The sequence below is a fragment of the Arvicanthis niloticus genome, chromosome 13, assembly GCF_011762505.2.
Source record: "Arvicanthis niloticus isolate mArvNil1 chromosome 13, mArvNil1.pat.X, whole genome shotgun sequence".
NCBI lineage: Eukaryota > Metazoa > Chordata > Mammalia > Rodentia > Muridae > Arvicanthis > Arvicanthis niloticus.
The window spans coordinates 35,290,828-35,309,881 of NC_047670.1; the positions used below are offsets into that span (position 1 = coordinate 35,290,828).

Here is a 19,054-nt window from a genome sequence, read left to right on the forward strand (position 1 = left end):
TTGGTTCTCAAGGGTTCATAGTTAATCCCACTTCTCATCTCAACGCTGCAGCATCATGCTGCATGCACACACACTCATACACACTCATACACACACACACACACACACACACACACACACACACACACACCCTCCAGGGAGGTCAGAAAAAGACAGCAGACACCCCAGAGCTGAAGTTACAGGTGATTGTGAGTCACTTGATGTGGGTGTTGGGGACCTCACTTAGGTCTTCTGCAAAAGCAGTATGCACTCATTGCCATCTTTCCAGCCCCTCTTGTGAATTTAAGCACATTTGGTCTGCACACATGATAGAGTGTTGCAATGTTTTTGGTTCTCTTCATTCAGTGCTACATTCTAGTATTCATCCATATTGACATGTGTTCCTTAGTTTATTATGACTATCCATTGCATCTACTGTATTTCCTTTTTTTCCCCAGTTGGACTGGACTCCTGGTTTGCTTAGAAATCTCTACTTTCACCAAAAGCTTTGTGATAAAAGTGCCTGTGTATGTTTCCCAAGGGAAGATGCTCTGAGGGAATTTCTCCAGCCTAGTTACCCAGGAGTGAAAGCACCGGTCTCACGGAATGTATACAGACAATTGTTTTGAATACAGACAGAGGTTGCTCTGAAAGACTGTACTGATTTACTCTAAGGTCTCCATTACTGCATCTGAGCCCCCTACATCTCCTTTTGCAGCATGCTCTCTAGCCCCCTCCTCTTCACCTCCTACTATTCAATTTTGGAGGGTTGAGTTTTGCTTGTTTGGCTATTGGAGTCTTGCTAATCTATGGGTGTCTACTTTAGCTTGGGTTTCTGTGTTTAGCACTGAGTAGATCCCTATAAGAGTTTGTTGGATTAACTTGGCTGTTGAAAGGCATATCCAGGGGAATGAGGCCTTGGCAGCCATGGAGACTCCAGACTAAGAAATGGCCATCATTGCTGACTTGTATGACATGAAATGCAGAGGACATTTGACAACTCTTGACAAGTGTTATGACCCTTAATGACATCAGTGACCCAGTTAGAATCTCGCAAAGTCCAATGATAAAACTCTGCTCTCCACTAAGCATGTGTGATCATGTGTCCAGTGTTCTTCCTCCACTTGGGGGTTTATTGACCTCTGAAACCTCAAAATCTCTGCATATTTATACATTGACAGAGACAACAAATGTAGAGGACCTATACCCTAAACCTTGACTTTCATGATCCCAATGTCCAGAATTTCTCTAAGGGATAAATCACACCACTCATTGATTGCCTATTGTACATCAGATGACATACATCATAGTCTAATTTTGTCCCCCCTAGGAAAATGGGTAGTTTTACTGTCATCCTAGAAATAAGGGAAATGAGGTTCAGAAGTGTCAAGAACTTGCCATATTTGAATCCAGTTATGATGGCGGTGTTCCCTGTCTGACCAAATGAGTTTTCATTCAGCCATTTCAGATTCACTAGCAGCAACTGAGTCTTCAGAACTCCTCCACTCCTCCCAGGATCTCCCAACAGATCATGTCTATGTGGATGTTGAACCGCCTCCCACCATGGTACCTGACTCTGCTCAGGCCCAGACAGCCACCGTGGTTGACATTCCTGACTCCTCTCCGATGCTGGAACCTGAACAGAAACCTGCAGCACAGGGACCACCAAAAGATGGACATGTCAAGGTCAGTCAGGGCAATCCTGAGTCTTATTTACCAGGCTCAGTGGAGTCTGCATTGGAAAATGTAGACAATAATCCTGCAGCTACTAGCTTTGTGACCTTGAGTCCGCAATTTCATATTTCTGGGTATCAGGTTCCTCATTTACAATGAAGATATTGATGCCCACCTCAAAGTACTGTTGGAGGATTGGAAAGTCACTGTGTATGAAATTAAAGTGTTAGTCAGATGTGACAGTAATATTTAATGGAACAGAAACTCTCTCAAATTCATTAGTTTGGAAAGGCAAGAGTTTCTTCATCCAGGACTACTGCTCAAACATTTAGAGCCTCCTTTGTACAAGGTCAGACATGATCAAGATGTGTCGTTTGAATTCTAAAGAGGAGAAAGATTCTTCATCCTCAGTTAAGGGGGCCTCTGGAAGGTGTCTGCTGTCATAGCACGTGACACCCCTGATGACCTCAAAACTGAGCAGGGTTGGTCCTGGTTAGAATGTGGGAGTCTCTGAGGACGGAGAGGACCAAAGGCCACAGAACAAAAATGGTGTCAGCCTTCTCAAGTCACAAATTTAGTTGCGAACCACAAGATCGTTTTAAATTTTCCCTTGTGGACTGTAATGGGACAGACTTGTAATCCCAACACCCAGAAGGCTGAGGCAAGAGGACCACAAGTTCAAAGCCATCCTGGGCTACATAGAGTGAGCCTGTCTCTGAAAAAAATCCTAAGAAGTGTCTTGCCCAGAAGACAGTAAAAATTGAAATGCAAAAGTGAGTGTGATGTGATGATGAACATTTTCTCAGGCTGTACCCGTCACATCCTTCCTCTGCATCCCCTCAACAGGTTCTCATTGCCCCAGCTTGGCACCAGACCCTTACGTACATCCTCAGTCTCAGAGTTTGCTAGTTTTATAAACCTGTTAATCCAGGTTGGATATGATTTGTTGACATTGTGTCTTTGTATGTCCTGTCCTTGTCCTGTCCTTGATAGAGTATTTGGCACACAGTAGGTCCACTAGAGATTCTGGGCAGAGGAGGGATGATGGGTGCATGGTGGGTCTTCCATAAACAACTGCCAATATGACAACTGTCTTCTCCAAATGCCTCCTTTCTGAAATATGTATTTATAGTTATTACATATAATTAAACCACTCCTACCACCCACCGCTTATGTTTTAGATGTAACTTGGACTTCTTAGATCAGAAATAAAGCCAACTGGGGAGTTCCTACTTCATGTCACTAGAGCTTCCCACAGTGAGGAAGTCTAGCATCATCAACCTTAGTTGAGAAAACTGAGAATCACATATTTTATATTAATTGCTCAGGGATTATTAACCCAAGACAGCCAATGCCCCATTATATGGCATTGTAGCACAGGTTCTGGTACCCATTTGTTGCATGTCTCTCTCCTCCACTGAACTCGGAGGTTTCTGGTTTTGTGGTGAAGCCTCACTTCATCCCTAAAGTCAAGCACAGTGTACCACATCTTTATAACTGTTGAGTCAATCAATGAATGGTTGAAAACATAATTAAATGCTCGTTTATTGAAGCAACATGGAGAACTGCTATTACAAAACCAACCTCTGTCCACCTCTCACTGGGCACCTACCTAGATTCTTCTTTGGTTAACCAGATGGCTTCTGCATGACCACGAGGCCCAACTAGTAACCTATCTCTCGTTCCTTAGCAAGATCCCAGGAAGCCTTCCCGGAGATCCACCAAAAGAAGAAAGAGGACTATAGCAGATGAATCTGCTGAAAATGTCATCGACTGGTGGTCTAAGTATTACGCCTCTGTAAAGAAAGCACAGAAGGTAGAGTCTACCCTGCTTGTGATAGTCAAAGAACTCAAAGAGAACAGGGCATCTCCCTTTCTCAAGGCCACACACCTCCATTTAAAGTCCAACATGAAAAGCCTGGGGCTTAAACTCAATCCTGTCTGGCAGTTCATAGTTACGTGGTCTACTTTCCAGGGACTGAAGTTGTAGAGAAACCTGATCCTTCCCCTCTTAACAGCTTAATGATTGCTCCTGAGTTAGAAGCAGAACTTCAGGCCCAACTCCTCTCTCCATGCTGGGATGTGGTCTAGCTTGGGCTTGCTTGGGTCTTATGCATCCCGTCACAGCTTCTGTGAGTCCATATGTCCAGCTGTCCTGTTGTGTCCAGATGATGTATTTCCCTTGTGTTCCTCATCTACCACCTCTGGCTTTTACATTCTTCCTACCCTCTCTTCCACAGCGATCCCTTAGCTTTAGATAGAGGAGAGCCATATAACTAACTGTTCCCTTTACAGCTGAGCATCCAAGAACATATGAGCATCACCCCATTGACCTTGATGGGAAAAAGACACAGAGCTGGGTGGGAAGAAAAGAAGGAGTAGGTGTGGACAGAGTTGGGTGAGGGGTGAATCGAAACTCACTGTATGAAATTATCAAAGAACTGTTTATTTTTTAAAGATTAATGATTAAACAACATGGTTCTGTTAATGCAGTAAAGAAAAGCCTAGAAGACCAAGGATCCTGATTACAAGCTCCCGACTCTCTAGCTGGAACTGGTGTAGAACATAAGCTCTCTTGGAAACCCTGGAAGGCTATTCAGTATAATCAGTATATACAGGATTTGACCCCTGGGAGCCCGAGGGAGGTCAGCAAGGAGAAGACGTGGAGTTCAACCGTGGGCAGCAGGAACAGGAGATACCACAGGGCCTCGGGGCTTCAGCAGAGTTCTACATGTGTAGGGGAAATGATTTGCATAAAAAGAGCTTGGCGTAGCAAATAATAACAATTGGTGGGTTAAGAGAGCAACCACGGGGCCTATGTACATGGGCTAATACAAGGATGAGGTCATAGCACCAGAGAGCCATGGGGAGTGGGCCTGTAAATTTTGGTAACTGTTCAATGATCAATTTGATTGCAATTTATCAACCCCAAGTTAAAAAGAAAGGAAGAATTAGGCACATGCTATAATAGCTGAGACTGTGAGGACTCTGTAGATTAGAAAGACTATGTTTTCATCCAGGACTTCTCAAAAGCACCGGTATACACTGAGCTAACTAAACAAACACTAGTCTCTCTTCTACTGCTCTTCCTTTGTTGGGATGGATGTTTACACTTCCTATGAATAGTTAACCTTTTGCTGTTTCTCTACCACCCTGCCCAACCCGTGGTACCCACCCAAGGGCCCAACATGTCGGCAGATAAAGCTCATGGGAAGGCTGTGGGGTGCTGCAGAGAAGTATAAAAAAAATTGTCTTCCCTATGGCTATGAAGAACCTGTCCACAGAGAACAATCAATAATCTTCATATTGGTGACACTTTTGTTGGCCGTACAGGTGCCTATTCTCTAGGGTTAGGGCATCCCCACTGCAGCTAGGAGCCATGTCTTCACAGTGAGACTTCATTCTAGAGACTCCTTGGAGACTATTTTATTATTCTCAAAATGGCATTCCTGAGGTTGCAGAGAGCTGGGGTAACCAAACTAGAGCGGTTAGCACTCTGACTTAGTAAAGCAGACATAGCAGTGTCCGTAATCTTATTTCCTCTCTTTTTAAGGAAAAGGAGAACAACCATAAGGAGAAAAGGGCCGCAGGTAAGTGGCTATTTGGGGGGTTCTTGGATGTAGAATAGGGCCATCATTGTAAGAAGCTATGGGAGTTATATTACATCTCAGCTCCATCATCCACATAAAGAAGATGGTAACACATTCCAAAAGTCTTGCAGAGGGCTGGAGGATAGAACCTACCTGACATCCCATGATACCAGAAAAGAGAGTCTTATAGGTATTAGAGCTGAACTGGTCTGTAATTCAAATTAGTTTCTGGAATTGACTGGCTCATGTCCTGTCCAGAGCTTTCAAGAGGAAGCAGCAGGGGTAAAAAAATAGAGTCAAGCTGGAAGGCCAAACCAACAAGAGAAATGTTAACGGTGCTGACTGTATAGATCTGGACCCAGGATCCAAAACTCACTTTACAAGGATTGATTAGATCTGATTTGGCAGAAGCTCAACAAAATAAGTGTAGAAAGTGTCTGAAAGCTCAGTTCAAGTCATGGCCTAACTACAGCAGTCAAACCAAGCAGCCACATGGACACGCACATGCACACACACACCATACCAACACACACACAGAGGCAATGTGGCTGCATCACATCACACACACACACACACACACACACACACACAGAGAGAGAGGCAATGCAGTGCACATAACACACACAGAGACAATGCAGCTGCACATCACACCACACACACATACACACACACACCACACACACATACACACACGTACACACACATCACACACACACATCACACACAAGCAATGCAGCTGCACACAACGCACACACACACAAACCATGTAGCTACACATCACAACACACACACACATGAACACATACATGCATACACTCATGAGAACCTGATTTACATGTTTCCTTTCACATTCCTCCTATGACCAGCCAGCCCCATAGCATCTTCATCATACCCATGATAAGACAGAGATACAATGACGTCTAGTTACCCATTTAAGGTCGTGCAGCTAGAAGTTAGTGGAGCTCAAAATCTTGTCTCTAGTAATTTTCCTTCACGGATTGCTACTAAAAAAATGTACTCAATAATGTTATTAGCGTGACCTTGTATGAGACCCTTTACATATTTGAGCCTCATATTGGAACTAGATGACTCTTGAAACCCTGGGGACATTTACAAAAAGCTTAGAATCATTCAAATTCTGGGTCTTCTGCTAGCTGGGTTGAAGAACAAATAAGGTACCTCTCAGTGCCAGGCTTAATGTATTCATGTACAGGCCTGGCCCAGCTAACACTTTGCCTGGCCCTGGGGCAGCCATAAACGTTGTGTTTACATATGATACAAACTCCAGGACTGTATGTAGTAACCCTGCAGCTAACAACTCCAGAACAATTTCTGTTGAATATCCGCAGAGGCAAAGCCAGACGAGGTAGTGCTGGATATGGGTGATGGCCCCAAAAAGAAGAGAGACAAAGTGCTCAAGAAGAAACCAAAAGATGATGGAAATGATGCCATCCCAAACCTGGCTGTCTTGAAGGTCTGTGGGTGCAAGGCATCCAGGGATGGGGTGTAGCACCCAGCAGCAGGCTTCTCTTAGTGCTGGGATCAACTGTCACAAGTCCTTTCTTTGAACTTATTCATTCTGTCTTCATTATAGTCACTCATAGGGAAAATAAAGTTTAACAAGTGCCAAGACAATAAAGCTTATCCATTTTCCTTCTCCAAAACCCCATACATTCAGAAAGGGTATAACATCCATTGCTTAGCTTCAACCTGGGAGGCAATTTAGAGTGTTCAACTCCTCTAGGAGCTTGATATCATCACGTGGTGTGTACACACTCAAAATAGCAGGAGCTTTAACTGAAGTCAGCTCCAGCAGACCAATCTTCACAGTGAGAGGGTATTAGCTTGAGGCATATGTATGGATGTGATTACATATGTAGATGATCAAGGTGAATAATTTTGAGAGGATATTTGAATAAGTATTTTAATTATATTTCTAAATCTCAAATTTAATTCTACTTTGCATTTCTAAAGTCTATATATCATTTCCCACTTGGAAAACTTATATCTGCATGCATTATAATAAAAGTAAACACTGTCATTTTAAATGTGTTATGAATTAATGAATATTAGTGAATTCAATTTCCCCAAAGTACTACTGTCTATATTTAATGGCTAATAACATCAATTAAGCATAAAAATGGTTGTTGTGTTTATGCTTATATATTTGAAAATGTTTTGTGGTCTGGAAAGCTAGTTTGGTGGTGAAGAGCACTTGCTGCTCATGTATGGGATCTGGGTTGGATTTCCAAAACCTACTTGGCAGCTCACAACCATCTGTCATTTCAATTCTAGGGTTCTGACACCTTCTTCTGGCCTCCACATGAATTAGGTATACATATAGTGCACATACATACATACATACATACAGTGCACAGAACATTCACACATGTCAAAATAAATAACTCTTTAAAATGTTTTCAGATGGCTATACTTCTTGGAATTCAATTTTTATGCAGAAGACTTTATAAAATTATAATAGTTAGCTTTAGGAGTGTTTAGCCCAACAGTCCCCCTATCTTATTAAGGATAAATCAATGGCAGCCTCTTACCGTTTCCCTGAGGCATATTTGAATGCCAGATTTGAGCATCCTGGGTCTTTCTCATTAAACTAACACTAACTCTCCATACTGGTTTTTTGTGCATACCTCTGATCTGATTCCTAAGAGAACATCTTGTGTGAAGGGCTTCTTTTGGCTCATGGTTTCAGGGGGTTCAGACCATGATTGCCCAGCCCATGTGCTTGGATAAAGCATCATGGTGTCAGGAGCATGTGGTAGAGAAGAGTTATTCACTTCATGCTAACAGGAAACAGAGAGAAATGGATGATTCTGGCAAACCTCAGAAGAACAGATTGCTGATAAAAATGTAGACAATAAAGGCTGTCCTTGTGAGTTTTCTGTTGAGAACAGGGATCCTACTGGGAATCGAACCCCATGTTATTCCTATTATATTCTGGTGAAGAATTTGTCTATATTTGTGTCTGTTTTCAAACTTTGAGTGAGAATGAATTCAAAGGTGATGGGAGTAATTAACTCTCCCTCACCTTCATATAATCTTTCTTTTCTCTAAAGATATATGATGGTGATCTTGAGAGTGAATTCAACAATTTTGAAGACTGGGTGAAGACCTTTGAACTCTTCAGAGGCAAGTCTACAGAAGATGACCACGGTCTGGATGGAGACCGTGTCATAGGAAAGTTCAAGGCAAGTTCCCACGTGAATTCCATTCTCTGTGTCCATAAATGTCAGCCATGACTCAATTCTAATAACACGATTGTGATGTGGGTTGTGTGTGTGGTGGAGACGACCCTCAATGCCTACCCTGAACCTTCTCTGAAAATCTACAAGGCCCAGCCACAGTCTTTGAACATACTTTTGATTTGTGGCCAATGGGTTAAACTCACTCTGTGTAATATATGAAGACATTGTCACTTCCCACAAGGACCACTGTCCTCTGCCTTGCTGTCCCATTCATAACACATTAAATATGTAATCCATGCAGACTTGCCAGTGACAAACTAAGATAAATCAACCCAAACCCTTTTTTGGGGGGGCAGACTTGGGGTTTCAGTAAAACAAAGCAGTCACTGATATCTGTGTTCACTACTGCATGCTGGGTATTGAAGGTGCTGTTCAGTGTGCTGAAATATACTAAGTAACCAAGTTTGCCAACCTGGATTGAAATCTTGTTTATTACAGTAGCCAGTTGAATGACCTCAAACAACATACTTCACCTCCCAATGCTTCAGTTACTGTACCTGGAAAGAGGAAACTGTACTCAGGGCAGACTGGGAAAGCAGGGAAGCCTGGGCACAGCATCCCATGTGTAAACAACAGTCAGATCCCATTGCCATACTCCTCATGTGATGGCCCCATCCACTAGTGTGCCGTGAATAAGTGCTCAGGCAAGCAGCTTATATATATTACCCAAAGACGCAACCCTGACAAAGGGTAACACTAGTCCATGTCCTTCAGACACATGGGCTGTGTTCATTTTTCTACCACTGGGCTCACTATGGTTTCTTATAGGTCAGATGACAATTCTGTTTTCTGGCTTGTGTTCTATGGTACCAGGGCTCCTTCTGCATCTACAAAAGCCCAGAGGATTCTACCTCAGAGGACAGTGGCCAGCTGAGAATCCAGCAAGGAATTCCACCCAATCACCCCATTCAAGTACTGATCCGTGTGTATATTGTTGCGGTAAGCCATCTTTGGTCTACGTAGGTGTATTAGCCTATCCATGGTACTGAAACAAAATACCATAAGTGGATTTAAATAACTGAAATGTCTTTATCACAGTGTAGGGGCTGTAAGTCCATGGTTGAGGTTCTGGCAGTGTTGGTATCTGGTGGAACCTATCCTGTTGGCTTGTTTGTCTGCCCTCACATGGCTGTTCCTCTGGCGGGGGGCGGGGGGGGTTGGTAAATGTGGAGGGAGAAAGAGCAACTTCTGAACTCTACAGCTCCACTCTTGTGACATTATTAGTTTTAGTCACTTGCCTATAGCCAGCCATAGGTCCAATACCATTAAATTTCAACACATGTATTTAGGAGGCACCCAGATCAGTCCGCTAAGCCTTACTGGCTCAGTTAGGTTACCTGCTAGTGGGAAAGGGAAGCAAAGGAAGAAGTGGAATGCTCACAGGGAAGACAGTTGGAGGAGTCAAGAAAGGCACCCAGGACCCAACAGGGCAGCTTCTCAGTGAAATTCCCCCAATGGCTTTACTGCTGCACTGCTGTAGTCAGAAGTTTCATGTCGAGTCCATTAAAAAAACAAAACAAAAACAAAACGAAAAGAAAAGAAAAGAAAAACAACTCAAACATTATCTTCTCTAGGCTTCTCTTTTTGATAATAAGTCAACAAGAAAAAACCCACAAAACTTTAATTACATTTTTTTGACTCATTGTGAAAGTAGAAAACCAAACATGACAGTCAATTGTCCAAATCCTTATGGGTCATGAATTTGTCTTTAACTCATCGCTTGGATTTGGGTTTTGTGACTATCTTTGTCTTATGCTACCTTGCTGCGAGCTGCTTATGTCCCTTGTAAGGAGCATTAACAAAGCACAAAAGAAGAACTAATTGCCAGGTGTGGTGACATAGGCCTTTTGTCCCCACACTCAGGAGGAATTCCAGGCCAGCCAAGCATACAGTAAGACCCTGTCCCGAGAATTAAAAAATTAATGAGAAGAGAAAACAAATTGTCCTTTCATCGTACACTTCTTGGGTGTCCTTTCTCTCCTCAGTGCCGTCACAACGCCATGTGGCAGGGGTGTTGTGATGGAGTCTTTGTCCTCAAAAAAAGCTGGGAAGGGTGGCAGTTCAGAGAATGCTGGGTAGCCTATGATAAATGCTCACCTCCAGGGTGCTCCACAATAGCCTTTTCAAAACCGTTATTCAGGAAGATCCTGGTGTCCTGAGAGATAATTAATATGCATTCTTCAAAAAAAAAAAAAAAAACCAGAGTGCATGTTCATGTAAATCGAGAAATATTATGTCTAATAATTGATTTTTCTCCAACTCTGGAGGTTCTCAAAGCTCAAATGCACACTAAGAGCTCAGAGAATTCTAGAAACAAACAGATGTATTGAACTGTTAAGTCCTCAGCACCATCTCTGCGTCCCACCCTCCATGGTTTTCTCTCACTGAATTACAGGGCTCTGAACCACAACCCCTACTGCAGTGTTGCTGTCTAGAGCTCTGTACACAAAGGTCAGGGCAACCGTGGGCAAGGTTCCTGCCTGGAGCAGGGCTAGGCAGCATGGGAGAGGGCTGCTTTGGGCTGCAGTTTGAGGGCACAGCGTCCTTGAATGAACAGAGTGAGAGGGTGACAGTCTCGTGTTTCATTGGCAAGGAAGTCGCTGCAGGATGGAGAGCTGGTGTTTGGCATAGACCTTGTTAGTAGTGGTGACTGTGTGTGCTTGTCTATCATTTATTAACACACAATTAGTTATATAATACACTGATTTTAAAAATAATGTAATAAGCACTAAAAGATTGTAAAAAAAAATGTATACAGAAAGAAGTCAGTTCTTTACTGTGTTCCTCTTCCTTAAGAAGGTAGTATAGACAGTTTTCCAGATCAGCACATTGCTTTATTTCTTTTAGTGGCCATATGACGCTTTCTTGAGTGGCTGTAACATCACTTGTTCACACAAGAAATATTAAGAAGACACTGTTCATTACAATAGCCTTCAAAGAAAGTAATGAGCAGAACATTTTCATGTGCTAGATCCAAATGGTATAAGAACTAGGAAATATAAAAAAGTAAACAAAAGAGCAGCAAAGTACACAGGTTGTATTAGAGTTTACTGAGGTATAGAGATTTAGATGTGGGTGATTTGACAAGGAAAAACAAGGATCCACTTATTTGGACTGTGCTTTGGCATGTAGTCTGTCTACAAGTTGTCTATTAAGCAATTTCTAGAGAACATTCTTATTCTTATGGATCTACTTATTCTGTTTGGTCTGAGGGAGACAGTATTAAGAATTGGGCTGCTTCTCAGCTTTCTTCACTACCAAGTTTCTCGGTCTGTTTGATGCCATGTCTTTATTGGCCTCCTACCATGGTCTTTCAGTATACCAGGTTCACTTTGGACAGTCTACGGTCCAGCCAGTCTGGAATCAAGCTTCATGATCAGAAACACATCATCACTCAGGGAGCTAAGGTTAAAGGCAAGATTCATGGGGAAATGGCTTCAGAAACACACTGGTGCTGGACTGCGTCTTTAGGTCCACTCCATGGTTATACGGACAGATCCAGTAACAACAAGACTTGGCCAAGATGCTTCAACTAAAAATTAGAACGTGAGCTGTATCTCCTCCAGCATGTTCCTTGCTGCCATGTGCCAAGAAGTGGTTGCCTCTGGGTAGATGACAGAAGAGAAAGGTGGATATCAATAATTGTTCTTCTTAAGAGCAAAATTAGGATGCTAAAACAGTGGTTCTCAACTTTAGTGGCACTGTAAAATCTAGGGAGCCTTTAAACATCCCAAAGCTCAGGAGCTAGAACACCAGAACCTCTCAAGATAGAACCCAAGTGTCCCCATGTGCAGCCAGGATTGAGCCTGCTGCATCAGCACCATTTTCTTTTTCTTCCCCAGGCATTTAATCTTAGCCCAGCTGATCCAGATGGCAAATCAGACCCCTACATTGTGCTCAGGCTTGGCAAAACAGAAATCAAAGACCGGGACAAGTACATCCCCAAACAACTGAATCCAGTGTTTGGAAGGTCAGTGCCATCCCGGTTGGGTTGTATTGTCCTTTCTGCATTGTCTGCTGCTGCGTGTGTGGAGGGGTGTCTTAGATAAAACAGTAGCTGAAGATTAAACACTGAATTATATCCTTGATAACACTCAACCAAATATTTATCCATGCAAAAATGTAGATGGTTTTCCCATCTAGGATTTGACATTGTGATCTTCAGACATGTAGTTTTGTAACACATAAGTTTTAAACTTAAAAGTACCTTGAAGGGTCAGGGATACCACCTTCTACTACTGTATGAAAGCTTTCTTCTTCCAATCAAGACATCTAAGATCCAAAAAAGTTAAGAAGTATATTTGAATTTGCACAACTCAGAAGTAGCGGGCACTGGGCCAGATGTTTGATTTTTGGTCGTCTACTAGAGAAAGTTTTTACCACACTATCATTTTGTCACCTAATTGGAGTGGTTCTGAGGTCCAAATGTTGAACTGTGAGCCTCCAGTGGTGTTTTGTTTTCCTGCAAAATGTTAAAATACACTGTGTGTGTGTGTGTGTGTGTGTGTGTGTGTGTGTGTGTGTGTGTGTGTGTGTCTTTGTGCGTGTGCGTGTGCGTGTGTGTGTGTATGCAGTAGAATTAGGCTCATGAATTTTCTGGCAGATAGCAGCATCTCTAAAAAAAGATTTATTCATTTTATTCATGTGTGTATATGTTTTGCCTGCCTGTACATGTGTACCACATGTGTACAGTGTGCATGACATCGAATCTCTTGGAACTGGAGTTATGTGTGGTCATGAACTACTATCTGGGTGCTGGGAACCAAACTCCAGTGCTCTTAGCCAGAACCATCGTTCTAGCCACACCACGTTGACCTTCTCATGGCATACCAGACATGACTCCTGCTTGAGTTTGTGCTCTGGCTATGTTGGGACTGAAGGAGCCTGGGTTTTGTTGTCATGTACAGACTCTGTATCTTTACGCAGTTGACTTCGCCTCTCTGCTTGGAGCTTCATCATCTATAAAGCAGTAGTGACACCTGACTCTAGACTCCATTGAAAAAACGTGTGAAATATCTATAGCACAGTGTCCAACACCCATGTGCTACCTTTCCTCCTCCTTGGTTACCTTAGCAACATCTTAAGTACTGGTAATTTTCTTCTTCTTGAGAAACTAAGAGCTTGGAGAGAGATCGACACCAGATTCACATAAATTCATTTATCCATTTGTATTGGCTTTGGATCCTATGGCCTTTGATGAACATCAGTTTCTTAGATTTTTATTGCTGCTGAGGAAATGAGGTCATAAACTAGCCTAGATTAATGAGACCAGTTAAAGTGGCAGTTCCAGAGAAGCGTACCTGTTTCTCTGATCCAGAGGTGACATTTACTGCTCTCTGCCACTTAAGGAGCCACTGCTTCCATTTTGTTGTTACAGTTTCCCAGCTGTGAAGTAGACTTGTTTTCTCAGCCTTATTCTATGGCCCTGAAAAGTGGGAGGCTAGTGGGATGGAATCGCCTACAGCTTTGCAAAGCTTTTAGATGTAACAGCCACTTCCACTAATACTCTGGCTCCGTGTGCTGTCTCTTGTCCTCCTTCATCAACTCTGGCATGGGTTCGCTTGTTTGTGTGTTCACTGGCTATCCTCTTCCCTCTGCTAGAAGGTAACATCTGTCTGTACATGAACTCATGTAGCCAACACCACTTCCTCAGCACCGCGGACAGAGCCTGGCACTTAATAAGTGCTGAATAAGTATTTTATTGCGGACAGAATGAGTGAGTAAATGAATAGGTGCACAGACAATACTTTCTCCATTTGATGATGAGATCTGATGGGGCTCTACCACTGTGCACCGTTATAGCGTTGAGTATGGCCATAGTCTTTGGCAGTTCTTTACAGCTCTCAAACAATGGAATCCTGAAAGGCTGATCTTAGGTGACTAAAACAGCTCACTGACTCTGGCTTGCTCACCTCTGCAGATGTGGGTCCTGGCTGGGCCCTCATCATGGCATTTGCCCACTTTGGTTACTGAGAATCTGTCTTATGTCAGGTGCTCCACTAGCCAGTGCTTTTTAGGGATCTTATGACTACTGAGAAAAAAAATGAATCAGGGATTATGACACTGTGGCAAGTTCTATGAAGACAGGAGAAGGGCAAGTCTGAGCTCCACAGGTCTAGAGCCAGGAGAGCTATCTGCAATCTATTCCCTGGGGTGATGAGACTTTTCATTATGCTCCTTTCCCCAGCTCACAACACTCTGCCCATGACTTGATCTTGGCTCCTGCCATCTTCTGCCAATTTCTTGTATCCTTACCCACTGGAAATGATTCTACCTGTCACAAAGTTGCTGTGCGACACATGTCAGAAGAATAAGTTAGGAAATGAATGGATGAACAAAGGAGGCATCTTGGCTTTGAACCTCTGAGCCTCCAAACACCTCTACTATTTTAAGTTTTGCTCATTTAATGATCTTTCCTCAAGCAATGGATGACAGTAGCATTCTAATGGTATTGTTACTGACATATGACCTGATGTAAGTCTAGGAGTTTCCAGAGCAACCAAGAATCCAATCTTGGTACCAGGCTTTTGCAAACTCTTTGACAGCTCCAGTTAAAATTCAGACAGCATTAATTTGAGGACAGTTTGATGAGAAGGGCCAGAGCCATCATGTCCTCTGTCATTGTTACCAGAGACAATGAAGCCATTATCAAGTCTGTCCTGGGTGGCTAACATGGTGATAGCAAAGTCCAGTGATGCATGTTGGGTGCTTCCTTCCAATGAACCCCCAGAACCCCATTAAAACCTAGACTCCAAATAATGAAGCTAAGAAAGGCATCACCATGCTTAACAGATGAAGGGCACATGGATTTTTCCCCTGTGCAGCTCCACATGGGACCTTTTAGAGCCTGCTCTATTAACTATAATCACTGGTGCTATAAACTGACCTTTTTTCTCACTGGGGAGGGTTAATTATGGCCATACTAGTCTTAGAATACCATCAAGTGCTCCAGAAAGGCTTGATTCATGATCCTTCACTTACATTCTCAGGATTTTGGTTCCCTTATCCATAAAATAGAGGTATTGGATATAGATTTCTGATATGCTTTGTAGTTCAAAGAAATTATATATATATTCTCTGACAGCAAAGTGCAAGCTCCAGCGGTGTGGAAATAAGAATGATTCTGTTCTCAAGGGCCTCTGCCTTGTGGAGACAGCATTTCAGCCCTGCAATACTTTGGTTCCATCAGTGAGGTGTTCTCTTTGAAAACTCCAGTGGTGTTCCTTGACAAAGCAGTAACAGAAATGAATGGTAGTATTTTCACTGTGTTTGAGCTGAAAACCTGGAAGAGAGATGTGTGTTTTATGTGATCAACTGCCCCACCATGTTATAAAAATAAAGTCCTGTTTGTTCTCATTTTCATACATGGAGGGTGGAAGAGATGACGTAAGATCCGTAATGTTAACAAATGAAATTCAGGTCGGAAATCAGACTGGAAATGAGACCAACAACTCTAAGACATGACATGAAAGGGTGAATCATTGTCTATTGAAAGCTGATAAATAGAAGTCAATGATTATACTTGGATAATAAACTATACAGATACCTGTCAGCGCTAACTGAATTGTCGATCCAGTCAGTACATCTACAAAGTGGACCACGAAGCGCTAACCAAAAGGAAGCTGGTGAAGTTCCGTGCTGCCAGACCTTGCTAAATCCCAGCCCTCTGCTTGGATGCAGGTCATTTGAGATCCAGGCCACTTTCCCAAAGGAGTCCCTGCTTTCCGTCCTGATTTATGACCATGACATGATTGGGTCAGATGACCTCATTGGGGAAACCAAGATTGACCTGGAGAACCGTTTCTACAGCAAACACAGAGCCATCTGCGGCTTGCAGAGCCAGTATGAGATGTAAGTTTTCTCCTGTGGAGACACTGCTAGTGTCTCAGGATCACAGCCTTGTGGGGATCTGTACTGCGCATGCGTTTATCTCTAGGCTGGCCAACGGTATCAGCAGAGCTGGTCTGGGGAGACTGACTATTCCATGCTCCTGAGAGCCAATGAGGCTGGGGAAGCAGCTTTGATTTGAAACTCAGGGCCAGTTCTTCAGGGGTTAAAAGTCAGGCTGTGGTGTGTGTGTGCATTTACCTGTGTCTGGTGGTCAGGATTCCCAGGGGGATGGTGGTAGCTGAGGAATGGTTAACACAATGCAAACATTGCAAACATCGTGGGTGTCTCAGAATTGTGTAAACACCCAGCTGTAGGTGCCTAGGACCGGCTGTTTTAAGAGCTTTGCCTGCAATATCTTATCAGTTCCTCTAGAACTAACTAGCTTTATAAGTGAAGGAAGAGTGGATTTAAGTCTCATTCTTCACAAAGATTTGCAAATCAACTTTATTTTAAAGTGCAGGCTATCAGCTTGATTTTCTTTTTAAGTATGCTGTATCTGATTATATTTTTTTAACAAAATCTTAAAAATTACAACCAGGGAATTGTAGACATTCATTGGAACTCCATTGTGTAATTCAAAAACTATTTTTCCTAAATGGAAAATAATTTACCTAATTTATCACTATAAAGTAAACAATTTTCACAATTCACTATTTTGCATGTTATTGATAAAAATTAAATATTTATGTACATTTTTGCTTTTAGTTTTCCTTTTGGTGTTTTTTTTTCTCTATACTATTTTCTTCTGAACTTGGATTACATGCTTTGCAATTTATTTATTGTTCTTACTCTGCAGCTGAAGTATTTTATAGTTGTCATTGAATATTGCTTGCAGTCTTTAATGTACTGGGTCTACATAGTATTTGATCACATGAATGTGCTATAAAGTGGTAGAGCCAATTGCCTTCCTGAAGTGTCGGGCATGTGATGGTACAATTCCTATTGTGGGAGACAAGGAAGCAGGTTGTGGGAGGGAACCAGGGCCTGGCTCTGTGTCCACTGATGGGCTTCCTCCAGAATAGCTATTTCTTAGGGGATGAAAGGGTTGGGGAGATGCAGGAAAGTCACTTATTAGAAAAACATGTCAGAACCATCTGCCTAAGACATGATTGTGTGGGTGAAAGGTAGGGGAAGGGAAGAGAGACGTTGAGATGCTAAGTCAAGCTTTCCTCATAAGTAGCACAGGAATGACCAAACACTGGCTAAACTTGCCCAGACCCCTAGCAGCAGACTGGAGCTTGCTCATGGTGCTGCAGTGGGAACAGAGAGTAAGTGCAGTTTGGATACAGGGTCTTCTTTCAGGGGGACAGCAACTTTTTATAACTAGGCAGAAAGGGTGACCGCATGTTATTAGGACCATATACAATACCACCAAACCAGTCAACTTCAAAAATGATAAATTTTATTTATAAATTTCACTACAATGTTCTTTTTTTAAGAAGAGTGAGTCACTTTCAAAAGAATCAAAAATTTCAGCAAACTATCTTTATGTCAAGCTGCCTGCAAGCCCTGTCTTACACACAAGCTGTGCTTATGCAAAGGTGTTTGACTAGAAAGAGGAGAAAAGGAAGCAAAGCCAAACACAGTAGCCCAGGTGTAGAACCAGGGAAACTACACAAACCACACTTGATAAGAGCTTTTATTGGGGACCTCAAGTGCAACTAGGCTCACTTCCTCTGTCCTTCCTCCTCTTCTCAGAGAAGGGTACAATGCCTGGAGGGACACATCCAAACCCACAGAAATCCTAACCAAGCTCTGCAAAGACAACAAGCTGGATGGACCACACTTTCGCCCTGGGAATATACAGATCGGAAATAAGGTCTTTTCTGGGAAAACAGTCTTCACCGAAGAAGACTCTGGTAAGTCCCAGCACATGGCTCTGCCAATATCGCTGTTCTTTTAAAACGGATGGTTCCAGTGATCAAGGCTTGGGGACAGTGGGTCATCTAATTACAAAAGGGAAAGACAGAAAATCAAGTAGGCTAATGACAAGCACTCACAGTCACAAGGGGCAGGGAACTACGCTGTATCCTGGCCTATTTTCTTTCCGTCTTTGTGTGTGTTGTTAAGGACTTGCAAACGTTCAAAGCAAGCAAGAGCTCTCAGTGAATGTCATTTAGTGTTAAACAGGAAGTACAACCCACTACCCCGCAAGTGCTGGACCAAACTGTCTTATTGTGGCACCAAAAGAGGGATATTTTTTCATGAGTATCACAGGACACACCCTGTAGATCCCAAAGACAGTTCCACGAATTTGGGAGTTGGGGACAAAAGGCATGTTTAATGACGCAGAGCAATTCTGGCACCACCATATCTGAGCATGCGCAGTTACTGCTTCTCACTAACGCTTCTGTGCTTTTGCTACAGTCAAACGGAGGTGTTATCAAGGCTGTTTCAACACTATTGACTTCCGCCATTTTTATTTCTTTTTACTTCTTGATTTCGGACCCAAGAACATACCGAGGGTTCCTATATGTAGTCATTGCTGTTTAGACAGCCTTTTGGTGATATATTGATACGGACTTCCTTTAAAAAAGTTTCCTCTTCTACAATATACTCTTATGGTGATATAAGTATTTGGTCAAAACTATACATTTGACTAATGATTAAAAAGTTAGCAATTTTGCACTCTAAAGATCTGAAGTTATGTTCATAATG

General features: G+C 42.6%; 1 protein-coding gene across 2 annotated transcripts in view; it reads left to right on the top strand.

Moving 5' to 3' along the window:
- The window catches only part of Fer1l6 (fer-1 like family member 6), a 149,592-nt gene that overhangs the window by 109,764 nt on the left and 20,774 nt on the right, over positions 1–19,054 (top strand). For both annotated transcript variants that reach the window (XM_076911385.1, XM_076911386.1), the window contains 9 exons: positions 1,439–1,665; positions 3,344–3,469; positions 5,207–5,243; positions 6,593–6,717; positions 8,318–8,449; positions 9,320–9,445; positions 12,349–12,476; positions 16,187–16,357; positions 18,095–18,255. In XM_076911385.1, coding sequence (XP_076767500.1) covers positions 1,439–1,665; positions 3,344–3,469; positions 5,207–5,243; positions 6,593–6,717; positions 8,318–8,449; positions 9,320–9,445; positions 12,349–12,476; positions 16,187–16,357; positions 18,095–18,255 — 1,233 coding nt within the window. The remainder of the gene's footprint in view (positions 1–1,438; positions 1,666–3,343; positions 3,470–5,206; positions 5,244–6,592; positions 6,718–8,317; positions 8,450–9,319; positions 9,446–12,348; positions 12,477–16,186; positions 16,358–18,094; positions 18,256–19,054) is intronic.